Consider the following 14504-nt stretch of genomic DNA (forward strand, 5'->3'; position numbering starts at 1 on the left):
GAGTTGTTGTCAGCTTTTATTTTTCTCCTCTTCAGTTCTGCATCGTGAACTGGTCCCCAACCTTGTGAAATTGTCCATTAGCCAGCAGACAGGATATAGGTATCCCACTTAACTTAACTGGTTGAATATGAGATGATTCATCTATTACATTATTTAATGCTTTTATATACATACATTTTTAAATACACAGAAGCATTGCTCATCTCATATTTGAAAAATTGGGTCTTAGTTTTAGTGTTAAAGTACTTAAAAGCATTGTATTTCTAGACAATTTATGCTGAATATATCACCACCTGCTTTGTCCTTGTACAGCCATCAAGCAAAATATTACTTTTTGTCAATTATTTGGATTTCATTTTTAGTATTGCAGATCACGGCAATAGTGTTGGTTATTTTAGACAGAAAACCAAAACTGAAAAATTACCAGTCATTGAAAACCTGCATAAATGTAATATGAATTTTATAAAACTTATAGAGATAGAGAGCTATACATTTTTATGTGGTCTGGTTTAAATAACTAAACTGTAATCTGGCCATGTTTAATAGTACAAATGCCTGTTATATGGACCTGGGGCAGAAAAGAAATGGCTAAGATCCTTGAACACAAGAAGTTTGCTACCACCTTGTGGCAGTGTTAGGTTACCATTGCCCACAAGTAGCTCCAACATCACATTTATCATTGAGCATCCTCATGTGTCCATCCAGATTTTCAGTCAAATAAAAACCTCTCTGTGAATTCTTGCATCGACCACACAATAATCACTGTTTTTAATGGTGCTGGTGTCATTGATTTATTTGCACACAACCACTGATTCCAGTTAAAGAGTTCAAAGTAGAAAAAAAGTTATATGTGCCACTAGTGTCTGTTCAAGCTTTCAAGTGTTACGTGCAACCACAGATATTTACCATATGCAACAATAGTGAGGAGAGAGCAATTTAGGTCACAGAGTAAGTTGATTCACGGTCTTCACCATCAGATTAAATAATACTGTCATACTAAACAACATAAAAGCTCATAACATTCCAGTGATATTGCAGGACAAGTTGGTTTGTTTCAACAATATGTACAGCACCACAATGGATGAACAATGTAAAAAATAACAGGCTCGATTTTGTAGCAAAATATCTGTACATTTAAAAAAAAGACTTTTTTTGTCCAATGAAATGTCTTCGTTTAAAAAAAAAAAAAACACTTTTCCACAGCACACAAATGTCACATGAGATTAAAAAAAAAAAAAGTAGGAGAGCAAGTCTGTGATTAAAATGAGATGTACTGTACATACAATGTCAAACTGGTTGTGAATGCTTGGTAGTAAACATTTTCAACATTTCATGGGATGTTTCAGTCGCAAAGAAGAGTAATCCTCAACAGCATTACAGTATCAAGTCCAGTTTAAGATTAATCTACCTCTCGCATTTCATCCATGTTTTTTTTTTTTTAAATCGAAAGTTCATTTTTAAGATGATTCAAAGTTAAAAATAAAAATAAAAGTGCATCTTGTAAATCTTCCCCTCAGAAAAAGCTACTCAGCTTGGAGTTTTAGAACCAGAGGTAAAATGACAATGAAAATGAAAAGTGGGCCAATCCAAGGACTTCCTTTGGCATTTCTGCTCTGTCTTGTGCATGACACACAATGTCTCAATGCTGAATATAGTAAATCATAAAAGACCACAATCTTTCTTCACAATGTCCATTTGTAGGATCCACAATATTTGACCAAGTCAACATACTGCATCCACCACGCTAGACGTAATGTTCTCTTTATCTTACGTTCTTTAAAACGGTCCATTAAATCAAGATGCCACAAAATCAGTGTCACATTTATCCATCCTTCCATTGATCTAAGTGTGCTTTTTTGTTCTTTTTTTTCAGTAGTGTCACTGGCCCACCTTCTGTCCTCAAAAGCTGAACAAACTTGGCTAGCAGGTGGTGATCTCCATGTTGTGTAGCAGAAGGTGCTGTACCTCCAAGTTCCTTCTCCCACTCCTCCTCAGGGCATCGGCCCGTCGGAAAGGTTGACTGCGCAGGTCTGAAGAAAAACAAGTCAACCGTTACACAGTGAGCACAACTACAGTCTGTGCCTGTGGATATGGATGAGACAGGGCCAAAGATGGGAACAAAGCATGCAGGTGTGTGGATTTTTGGTTAGTTTTAGATCAGTTTAGTAGGGATGCATGATATTCTGGTACTATATCGGTTAGTGGGTGTTATTTGGCAAACACCATTGGGTGTTTCGGAAACCAATTGACAAAATGGAATAGAATAGTTTAGTATTGGCCATTTATCTGTCTCTACTGTTTATTGGTATAGGTTTGATATAATGGCTGATACTGAATATATAACTGACAATACTCATTTCCCCTATTTTTACATTATGGTTATGGAAAAGTTAATCTTTACAACACACTAATAATTGAACTTTTTTTTGACAATTTAATATTTTAATAGTGGATATTTGATATAATGGTTGATACTGTATATTTAACACTGCATGCTAATTTACCCTATTTTTACATTGAGATGAAGTGAACAACAAATAATGGCAATTGTAAAGTTAATCTGTACAAAAGAATAATGATTTAATGACACTGTTAGATGTAATCGTCAGCAAATGAAAAAATGAAAATATTCATTCTTCATACTGCACATTATAATGTTGTGATACCTAAACCTACTCATTTAAAATGACTGATCATAGTTTTTGATGTATTATTTTTTAAATTTAAATGGAATAGCATATTTTAATATTGGCCATTTATCTGTCTCTACCACTTACTGGTTTAGGTTGATATTGAATATTGAACTGTGCATATTTATTTATTATTAGGTGAGCATTAAATTAATGCAACTGTGAAGTTAATATCTACAAAACAGAAATATTTCAACATTTAATGCTGTTAAATGTAATCTTTAGAATATTATGGAAGAATGAAAAGGGCGATATTCATTCTTCACACTGTACATAATGCTATGATCCCTAAATTAAAATTTTTGTTATTCAGACAAAATGGAATAGAACATTTAGCTGTTTTCAACAACATTCAAATATTTTCAGCATATCATATTAGCCAGAATTGTAATTTTAGTGCATCCCTACAACTCAGATCCTTCTGATAAGTCATGACATGTTGGAAGGTGGTTACCAAGAGACAAAGTTTGCCTGCAACTGTATTAGAACTACTCAACAGATTTTTAAATCTGCGACTAGGTTTAAATAGTGTGCAGGAAACAAAATGCAGAACAGAAATGATTGAAGGCAGGCAGGCATGCATGCATTTTTTATGCAGAGAATTCACGTTTCCATCCTGTATTTAATGGCCTTACCCAGGTGAACAGAAAACAAATGAGGAAACAGAGAGAAGGATGGAGGGAATGACTAGGAGATGAGTGAAGAAGAGACGGACTTAAAGGCACCTTTCTGAGGGGACAGAATTTAGTTTAATAATGGAAGTCCTCGGAGAGGGCGGGGTCACAGAAGAACCGTGAGCCACGTTTGGCTGATCGTGCGGTAAAGGGGACGGTCTTCAGCACTGCAGCAAAATAATAGCCAATCACAACACAGAAACACCAAAAGCTAGAAGCTCTAGAAAAAGCACAGAATCAGACAGAAACTTCAAGCCTCTAAACTCTCAGCAAGTCTAAACAGCATGGCGTCTACTGCTACTGTTACTTTCTAAAGAACAAGACCAATACACACTTAGGAAAACAGATTAATTTGACGTACGTACAATCAGATGAATCTGTATAGCTTGCATCCAGAAGCGTTCTTACCCGTAATGATGTCCTCAATGGCTCCATCTTTGCCTTCGTAGACGTGGCGGCTATCTTTGCCTTGCCTCTTCCTTAACTCCGCAATCAGTCCCTGCTGCTGCCGCTTGCCCTTGTGAGATGGTGACTGGTGTTTGTGCAAATACATAGATGATAGAATATCCAGTTAGTGCACACAGTTTTGCTGTAATCTTTCCTTTAATGTACACTGTAGTGTGCTCTAGGGCTGGCTATTGACATAAATTGCATGATTCACTTTGATTTTGATTCACGAGCTTGTGTTCCGACTCGATTCTGATTTCAATTCGATTCAATATTGATTCACACAGGTACAGTACCTGTCAGTTTAAGGACAAAATTCTCTACTAACTAAAAACTAATGGTGCAAAGCATACAGGGAATTCTGTCAGTTGGTACATTACTGTAATATTTAAGGTTAAAATTAAATGGTCTGTATACCAAAAAAAAAAAAATTTTTATAATATTATCATAACTTTTTTTAATGACAATTATATTTCTACTCAAATTAGTTTTTTGAAATATAAATATTTAAACGGTGGCTGTCTAAAACATACTGATTTATTCTAACATTATCCTAACATACATTAAACATTTAAGAACAGGTTAAGGAAAAATTTAATGATTATATAATATAATACATATTTAGCAAAATGCTCCTCTCTAAAGTAAATTTTTATAGATAACTAATCGATAACTAATCGAATTTCTGTAGTTGAAAAACTTGATTGTATGATTACAATAGACATGATACATTTCAGTAAGTTGTACTGTATTTTTCAACATACCTTTTCATGTTCATTTACGTTTATTTTGTGCTGTAACTTGTATTAAAGAAGAAGAGATGTTCAGTTCATGTGCATGGCACTTTGCTTGAACTAATTAAAAAGTGCCAAAATGGTATTTATTGTTCGAATTTCATAATAAAATTGACAGAATTTGAAATCGGACCCAGTCTCAATCAATAGTTTGTTGGATGGAAGCCATGCTATAAAATGCTGTGTAGTGAAGTTTTATTTACACATCAACTAAAAATACTATAGACTAAAAGATCAATTTTTGGAATATGAGAATCATTATCGGTTCCTCAAAATGAAAACTGATAAAATCAAGAAACTGATATTTTCAACCCAGCCCTAGTGTGCCCTACTAAGGCTCTCAACTCATCCTACCTGTTGATTTTCTTGCTCCTCCATCATGGCCTCCTGTTCCAGAAGTTTCTCCATCATCAGCTGCTCTTGCCTCTTCTTCTGCTCGTTCTCTTCATCCGCTTGCTGAAAACAACGACAAATTACATCTGGGCCTTGTGTGAACCAGAAGGAAGTTGATGCCCTGATAGCATACAGACTCACCCTATAGGACTTGATGAAGCGAACAAACACAGGGAAGAACACAGAGGGTGGCATGGTCTTGGGGCTCTCCCCGAAGAATTTAATAACATCGTCAAAGGCATCCTGTAATTACATGCAAGAGACATGATCATGGGGATTATCCCTTGTGAGATTCAAACCTACAGCCTTACCATTACCAGGCCACCACGACACCTTATACACTGCTTTTTTCTACCTGTGCAATCCTAGCATCATCCAGGAGCTTCTTCAGTCTGGCCTCATTGTGATGGATGAAGTCTTTGAGCAGGGAGTTGTGGCCGTGCATGCTGTACTCTCTTCTGGTCAGATCCATACCTCTCTGTAGCTCCTTCACATCCAGGAGAACATTCTCCAGTGAGACTGCAACATGGGAATAATGAGACTCACCGTCAAAAACAAACTTACTGTAGAATCAACCAGATAACATATTAGCATATTAAAGCAAAAAATGCATATTAGAGGACAATCATTTTTGTATTTCTTTCGGTTAATGTGAGACCTAAGAACATTTTAAAATGCATTTAGAAAGTGTTATTTTAGTATTATGTACTATTATAGAATTTATTAACTTTGAATTATACTGTTTTCATTTTAATATAAATGTCAGTGATTTTTTTGTGCTTGTCATTTTCAATAGTTTTTTTTTTATATTTCTATTTAGATTATTTTTTTTTATTTCAGTTTTATTAATTTTAGTACTTAAACTAATTTTACTTTAGTTAGTTGCCAAGGCAAGTGTTTTTATTATCTAATATTTATATTTTAGCTTCAACAACAAAAAAAAGGTCTTAGAATTAGTTATTTACAGTTATTAATTGCCATTTCTAATTAGTATATTTTTTTTATTTATATAGAATATAATATATATAAGACATATATTTAGACATATATTTATGTAGACTTACCTGCAGCAGCTTTCTCAATGTAGTGCAGCTCATTGTAAAAAACGCTTACAACAGGATATTTCTCCTTCACCACATTGGCTATGTAGTGCAAAAGTGTCTGCTTCCTGTCTGTGGACTTGGTTTCCAATAGCTAATGTCAGGAAACATTACAATTAAACAAAGTTAATAATGTCAGAATAAACTTAATAATGTCAAAAAAGTGCATGATTTTTTTTTTTTAAGTGTTATGAAATGTGATGTTACCAAATCCAAGCTCTGAAGTTTGAAGCCATAAACAGCTCCTCTCTTGCTACTGTTCATGTAGTTGCCCAGGGCCAAAATGATCTGAAATGAGAGATATCACATAATTAATTAAAAGTAAGACTCTAAAACTGCAAGAAACTGTGTGATATTAAAGTTATATTGGCTTACCTCAAGGATTTTCTTTAACTTCTGTGATGACTTAATGGATACAGATGCTGCTATCATAGCGTGCAGTTGCTATAGGAAAAACAGCAACAGCAAACAGACAAATGTATAAATACATTTCAGATGGATCTTTATTAATAAGAGTTATTATTCAATTCAATGATTCTATCGTAGTTGCTCCTCTTTTTTTTTTCTCTTTCCATCTTACCGGTGTGAGCATCTGCACGCTATCGCTAAAGTTGCCCATGAATGCCATGATGGTCATCCGCTGTGGCAGCCTTTCTATCTTGCTGAAGAGCATCATGAATCGGTCCTCATCAGTGACCCCATCCATTGGCCGTCGCTCCCGCTCATACTGGCGGAGCACCTTCACCTCACTTTCAGTGGGCATAAACCGCATCAAACATTCCACAAAATCCACGGGCACTGTACGCAGGTCAAACCTGCGGGGGTTGAGAGAAACTGATCAGAGCGTTGTTCAAAAAAACAAACCTCAAAAAACAAAATTAAGAACAAAAAAAAAAAAAAAAAAAAAAAAAAATAAAAAAACTAAACAAAAACAAACCAAAACAAAACACTAAACAAAACAAAACAAAACTAACCAAACCAAAAACTAAACTAAACTAAACTAAATCAAAACAAAAAACAAAACAAAACAAAAACAAAACAAAACAAAAAACCAGCAGTGATAGGAGATACAGGAGCTGAACTGTGGAAGGAACAGAACAAGAACTGACTGATGTTCTAACAAGCAGATGTAAGGGAAACACCTGTCATGAATTAGAAGTACAAAATGAGGATTTATAAAGAAAAATGTTGGAGGATTTCGATATAAGCCAAGAGGAGAATTGTCATTTTTGGGTGAACTAACCCTTTGAACAAGAGCAATCCCACAGTTGTAAAACATCATCTCACAGAGAATATGATTCATCTTTATCTTGACATTAATGACAAAGGGGGAACTTACGTCTGGATTGCTTTGCAGATCTCTTCTGGGCTCTTCCCTGCCTTGCGGAGCGTGATGGCAAGGTTTTTGGCTCTGTTGGCCTCCAGCAGTGAAACTTTGTTGGGGCCCTTCGGAGGAGCTTTCTGCTTTTGCATCGTCATGTCGACGGCAGGGCCCTGGGCTTTGGTCTTGAACATTTCCTCAAACTCATCCACATTCAAATCCTGCAAACCAAAACATTCTATTAAAGTTGTAATCCACAGCAATCCTAGAACCTGGTGTTCGAAAACGGTGGCACCACTTATGGCACAAATGATTCATGCACAGTAGGACTTCCTGGTCAATGATTATTTCAAACACATTGTTTTCATAATCTTTTATCAAAATGTTCTTGCTCTGCTTCCTTAACACCTTCCCATCCAAGAACATGGCTCGCTCTGATAGGCAACCAACACTTTTCATTATCCAATCATTTGTTCTCATTTCACAAAATCAAATCCCACCCTAAATTGTTTTCACCTGGAATTGTGTCAGATTATTGAAGTACAATGAGCCGCTAAGGGCAATGATGTTTGACTTTCTGTAATCTGTACGTGTTGTTTATTGCGATTTTAGTAAGCAGCAGTTACAGAATGTACTTGAAGTTGATAGAGATCACACATTTCACACCATGTAAAGTGCTGCAGACAAATACCTCTAGAATCTTCTCGTCATCGATTTCATTGAAGACAGTGCCGTTGATCTGATTTGGTTTCAGAGCCACCCAATTGAACACTGGCATGCGGAACTTGGTTTTGATTGGCTTTTTAATTTTCACAGCTGCCAAGAAAGAAAAGAGGCCTGTGACTACCAAAACAACTACTCAATGAGATTAAAAAGAATCACAAAAATACACAACGACGTGTTAAGCAAAGACACACAACACATAATGTGACTAGATCATGACAGTAAATGGTGGCCATGACAAATATCAGGAAACCTACAGAAGAGCTTGATTGGTCCATCTTTGAGAGCGGGAGAAAAAGAGAGTAGATAAAAACAAATGTTTAGAGAGTAATAAAGCACAAATGTCTAGAAAGAGAAAGCCGGAAATGCTTCTACGCACTAAGAAATGCTGAACAAAAATCTACAAAAGCTTGGAAAATTATTTCAGGGAAAAATAATAAGAATCAAAACAGACAATAAAAAATAATACATTTGCAGTGATCCATTCACACTGAAACAATCATGTACACATTTATACCCGTCAAGCCAGAGTTGAATATGACAGTTGGCGTGCCGCTTCCTGGGAGAGGAGGAGCACAAGGAGGGGGAGGCGGGGGTAATGGAGCAGAGATCTCAATAGAATGTCCGGGAGGTGGAGGTGGGGGAGGAGGAGGAGGTGGTGGAGGAGGTGGAGGAGGCGGCGGCGGCAGTGGAGGTGCAAGAGCTGCCGATGGCCCATTAGGAACTACAGGAGAAGAGAGAGAACGTGTTGGTGGCTAACAATTAATTTAAGACAGCAAGCTTAAGCACATCTGTATCCACTTAACAGAATTAAAACATGAAACTAAGAATAACTGGTTAGAAGGGATAGACTGATAACTGGTTTAGATATTTACATTTCTACTTAATCAGTTCAAATCAGTATGTATATGCAGTGGCGGCTCGTCGGGGGAGGCAGGGGAGGCACGGCTTCCCCAAAATGTTGAGATGAAAATGGGAGGACGACGACTTAACGTTAATAAAATTCACAATTCATTTCAGTTCATGTCTCAGAATGTGTATTTTTGTTTGTAAATTCACAGCTGTAATACCATAACATGTTCCTGAAGTTGGAAAGCGGTGATTTTCTATCGCGAATGTGCCGAATCTGATGTAATTACAACCGCTAATGTTAGAGAAGGGGAGGAGGAGGCCGGGGGAGAGTTGAGCTCTCGTGCCTCAGTTGGAAAAAAAAATTAGCCAATCAGCATCGAGTGTTCTCTTTCAGCGCGGAAGAGTGTTGAGAAAAGAAACCTCGCCTCCCTTCTGGTATATCATCATAGAGACGTAAATTATGTGATATTAGTTTGAACGTCTCCCGCTGCACTGATAATGTAATGTAAAGTACTTACGATGAGTAGCGATATAGAATATTTGATCGCCAACAGATTTACCAAGCTGTCATTCAAACAGTATATATACAAATTAAAAATAAAGGGAGGACATTTCGTAAGCTGGATAGGGTAACTTTACAGCAGTCACGACTTAATTAAATGGCACAACAGGCAGCTCTCTTTTAACATAGACTTTTAAGGGATGGATGTTTGTTTCAAGTGATAGGCCAGGTAAGTGAAATGATATTATCTTACTCTATGTGTGTCGTTTTCTTAACGTTCTCCGACTAAAAACAACCAAAAAGCCATTTTAAAATGGTTAAGCAAATAATAATAATAATCAGCAGCAGGGATCCCCAGACCAATACAATTAGTGTGCCTCCTCTAGTTTAAAACCCACAAGCCGCCACTGTGTATATGTATATGTATATATATGTTGGCTGTTTAAACAACTGTACCCACAAATGCCATTAATTTGTGGTAAAAATGTTGGCACAGTCTTTATGCAGCTCTGCGCAATGTCGCAATTGTGCACAGTAAAAGCTGGTCTGTTAGGTATTTAGTTAAGTTAGGCAGTTGTCATAGAATCTAGGTTCAGAAAAACATTATTAATAGTTCTGATCAGCTGGACTTTATGAATGTGCCGACACATTTACAAATTTTCCTTATTTCTTAGGATATATTCAGTGAACTATAGACTATCACACAACTAAAATACATTACCTATTTTTTAAAGTATAAGAGTAGCTTAACGTGGATATTTATATTTATGTAAATTTGTATATAAATGTATATCAATCATAATTCATAAATGTGTGTGTGTGTGTATATATATATATATATATATATATATATATATATATATATATATACACATATACATACACAGTGTTGGGGGTAACGCATAACAAGTAACGCGAGTTATGTAATCGGATTACTTTTTATCAAGTAACTAGTAAAGTAACGCATTACTTTTTAATTTACAAGAGAATATCCGAGTTACTTTTTCAAATAAGTAACACAAGTTACTTTTATTTTACAATTTATTGATTGACAGCTCTCATGTCCCCATATTGAGAGAAGTCAGATGTTACTGTAGTTCTAAAATAAATATGAATATGCATTGATTCATCTCAATTACAAAAACACAAAAAAAAGATTCAGTATTCCTCAAAAATGAATAAAAATAATGCAACTCAATATGACGCAAACCTGCAATAATTAAATGTTAAACAACACGAATATCCTTTATGTATTTTCATTTACATTACATTACATTTATGCATTTAGCAGACGCTTTTATCCAAAGCAACTTACAGCGCATTCAGGCTAACATTTTTTTTTACCTACCATGTGTTCCCCTGGGAATCAAACCCACAACTTTTTGCGCTGCTAACGCAATGCTCTACCACTGATCCAATGCTGCTTCTGACCTTCGATGACCCATTCAACCATACTAATAAGCAAAAATTACTCTAGACAAACAACTGAAGTGTGTTGAAATCGCTTCTTCTGTGTTTTACTGTACGGATGTAAATTTACTTTCCCTTCAGCCTGAGGCTTATTCATTTCACTTTTAGTGTGAAAAGGCTTTTGTATTTGCCACAAAAAATAACACATTACTTTTAAAAGTAACTTTCCCCAACACTTTATATATATATTGTGTGTGTATGTATGTATATATATAGTTTAATTCAGCAAGGATGCATTAAATTAATCAAAAGTGACAGTGAATACAATTATAATACAAAATATACCCATTTAAAATAAATGCTGTTCTTCTGAACATTCTATTAATCAAACAATCCTGAAAGAAATGCATCACGGTTTCCACAAAACTGTTTTCAAAACTGATAATAAGAAATGTTTCTTAAGCACCAAATCAGCATACTAGAATGATTCTTAAAGATCATGTGACACTAAAACCTGAAAATGTAGCTGAAATGCTGAAAATGTAGCTTTGTAAATGTACAATAATGCATTTATTTTAAAATACATGTAATATGTATATTAAAACATTTTTATATGAAATACAAAAATATTAGATCTGTCAAATGATTAATCACGATTAATCACATCCAAAATAAAAGTTTTTGTTTACATAATATATGCGTGTATGCTGTGTATATTTATTATGTATATATAATTACAAACACATCCATGTATACATTTAAGAAAAATATGTTATGTTTATATATTAAATATATTTATATATAATATAAATATAAGAATATAAATATATAAATGTATATACATGTAAATATTTTCAAAATATTTACTGTATGTGTATGTATTTATATATACATAATAAATATACACAGTACACATACATATAGTATGTAAACAAAAACTTTTATTTTGGATGCGATTAATCGCGATTAATCATTTGACAGCACTAAAAAATATCTATAGAAAATTTAATCAAATAACTGCAGACTTGATGAACATAAGCCTTATTTCAAAAACATTTTCAAATATCTTCTGACCTCAAGCTTTTTCATGTTAGAGTTAATGTTTATAATTATACAAATATTCATAATGCATTTAGGCCTGGTTTCACAGACTGGGCTTAGGCCATAGTTCAATTAGGACATTAAGCTTGATGCTAACCCTGAAACAACGTACAGAACTACCAAATTTTGCTATAAGTTTGATTGCATCATATAATAACTGCTGTTAATAGTCTGATTGATTACATCTTTAATTTATTTTTCCGTACATTTCTACCATATGTACATAAACTGACATTCACCACTGATAAGCTACTACTAAATATTGTAGAAACATAATTTTCTGTAATGTTGCTTTGCAACGATTTGTATTGTAAAAAGCGCTATACAAATAAACTTGAATTGAATTGAAATTAAAGTAACTTTTATAAATGTGCCTTAGAAAAAACATCACTGGTGTGCATCTTGAGATAAAACAAAGGCGCTGATATTTTGAGATATGCCGATGCAAGTTTCTTTCAGTTTAAACAGCTCAGTCATGCTTTTTAGTCTGGGACTAAGCTTAAGCCTTGTCTGTGAAACCCGGGATTATGTTTCTATGTAGCAACAATTATTTGTGCAAAAATGCATAAAACAATTATTAAATATGGGTTCGTCTTATCAGTTATCTGACACTTAAAGATAAAAATAATGGATCTATCTATATTTACTAATCATTTAGTAAACCATCTTTTTTTACTTGCAATACAGGAAAAATCCACCTAGAGCAGCCGGAAGGTAAATGGATAATCATCATAGTTCACAGATGAAGCCTTGTAGGGTTTGCAACAGGGGCACTGTCAGGGGAATGTTGTCTCAGGCCTTGTGACAAAGTGGTACAGACTTTTCATTTGGCCCGTATGAAGGAAGCCAGCCTATAAACTTTTATTTCTCAGGCTCTGTAAATTTAAGTAACAGCACTGTTTGAACCCAAGACCATTAGGCTACACCAGCGGTTCTCAATTCCAGTCCTCATGACCCCCTGCTCTGCACATTTTGTATGTCTCTCTTTGTAAACACACCTGATTCAGATAATCAGCTCATTAGAATTGAGCTCCGTGCATGAATTGTGTTCCGATTGACTTGGTCCCTACACAGTGTTAATTGCTCCCTACACCCTGAGCAGTTGAAATCTGTTGAAGTTTACCTCACTTTGGAACATTCATTCACGGATCTGCGCTGTGCAATGTCTTCACACACGGACAAGTGTGAAATCTTATACCTCTGTAAATAAATACAATTAAATTCACATCTTGCACACTTCAATGCACTTTGAATGGAACATATACATTCGCGTCAAACTGGAATCATGGTGGAATATCCTGTGATATCCACTTCGCAGGGCACTTACGTTCGACTAGAACAAACGTCTGAAGCGATAAGAAACATACAAAATGTGCAGAGCAGGGGGCGCAAGGACTGGAAGTGAGAACCACTGGGCTACACCACTCCAATTAAATAAAATTATGGTAGTCACATTGAGTGAATAAATCATCTTTAGTTGTAGAAAGTAATCATTTCATTAAACCCTCATTAAATGAGCGCTGAACCATCAGATTTGTTGAAATCATTACTCACCAGAGGAACTTGCTATTGGAGGTGGTGGAGGGGGAGGAGGAGGTGGTGTGGCCATTGCTCGAAGAGTTCCAGTCTGGGACGTGCTGCTAGAGCTGTACGCTGCACCGGCACAGGCTCCGGCCAGGGCCATGGCATCAGGGCAGGGAGAAAGAGCCATGGGCTGAGGAGGTGACGGCAGCGGAGACACGTCTCCTTCTCCATCTCCCTCACCCCTGACCTGGATCTGGAGACTGCCTCGGCGCTCTAGCTCATGGATTTTCTTCTCCAGAGTGGACTGCCTCTGAATGGTCTCATCCTTCTCACGAACTATCCGGCGAAGCGTGTGAACTTGTGAACTGGCGTCCCGGTACACAGCCTGGATTGCACATGTGCACGCAAACAGAGTAATTTAGGATTTAACAAGAAATCATCACATGTTATTAAATAAATTAAGCTACCATGGTGACATTATTTCTAGAAGTTCTTTAAGAAAATTGGTTTGTCAATCAATTAGACATTTGAATCAACTGACTGGCATTTGGGGTTATGAGCAAAAAACCCTGTAAAACAGGTCACATCGGATCAGGTCTTGCATATGTGCTTTGTTCAATACAGAGCTGTTTTACTCAAGATGCCTTCGAAGGAGATGCCAAAGAAAATCATAACCGATGTCCATCACATACACAGATTAAAATCTAAAAGTGTTTTTTATTTTTCTTCTTCTCATTAACATTCGGATATTAAAATTGATTAAAACACAGATAATAAAAACAACTAGCTATGTTAGCTGATTATTGCCATCAGTTCATATACCTCTTAACACTCTCTCATATATTTTCTGGTTTTGTTAGGTGACATTCAACAAACCTAAAATTGGACATGTTTGCTTTGGCAACTATCTGAAATAAAATCAATTTAAGTTGAAGTACTAAAATTTAAATAAAAATAAAGCTAAATAGAAATA

The 14504-nt window shown here is 35.5% G+C and overlaps 1 protein-coding gene across 5 annotated transcripts in view; it reads right to left on the minus strand.

Annotated features, from left to right (window-relative positions):
• Positions 1 to 775: 775 nt before the first annotated feature.
• LOC109054507 (formin-like protein 2) overlaps positions 776 to 14504 on the minus strand; it is a 29393-nt gene continuing 15664 nt past the window's right edge. Inside the window, exons 14-28 of one of the 5 annotated variants that reach the window (XM_042757942.1) lie at positions 13562 to 13916; positions 8660 to 8866; positions 8400 to 8420; positions 8111 to 8235; positions 7438 to 7640; positions 6679 to 6913; positions 6474 to 6542; positions 6306 to 6386; positions 6063 to 6192; positions 5354 to 5517; positions 5140 to 5241; positions 4960 to 5061; positions 3773 to 3896; positions 3416 to 3531; positions 776 to 2030 (exon numbers count right to left, since the gene is read on the minus strand). In XM_042757942.1, the coding sequence (XP_042613876.1) occupies positions 3440 to 3531; positions 3773 to 3896; positions 4960 to 5061; positions 5140 to 5241; positions 5354 to 5517; positions 6063 to 6192; positions 6306 to 6386; positions 6474 to 6542; positions 6679 to 6913; positions 7438 to 7640; positions 8111 to 8235; positions 8400 to 8420; positions 8660 to 8866; positions 13562 to 13916 (2010 nt within the window). In that variant the 3' untranslated portion in view covers positions 776 to 2030; positions 3416 to 3439. The remainder of the gene's footprint in view (positions 2031 to 3415; positions 3532 to 3772; positions 3897 to 4959; positions 5062 to 5139; positions 5242 to 5353; positions 5518 to 6062; positions 6193 to 6305; positions 6387 to 6473; positions 6543 to 6678; positions 6914 to 7437; positions 7641 to 8110; positions 8236 to 8399; positions 8421 to 8659; positions 8867 to 13561; positions 13917 to 14504) is intronic. The other 4 variants (XM_042757941.1, XM_042757944.1, XM_042757943.1 and 1 more) reach the window with 4 other exon arrangements.

This window comes from Cyprinus carpio, chromosome A6 (assembly GCF_018340385.1).
Source record: "Cyprinus carpio isolate SPL01 chromosome A6, ASM1834038v1, whole genome shotgun sequence".
Classification (NCBI taxonomy): Eukaryota; Metazoa; Chordata; class Actinopteri; order Cypriniformes; family Cyprinidae; genus Cyprinus; species Cyprinus carpio.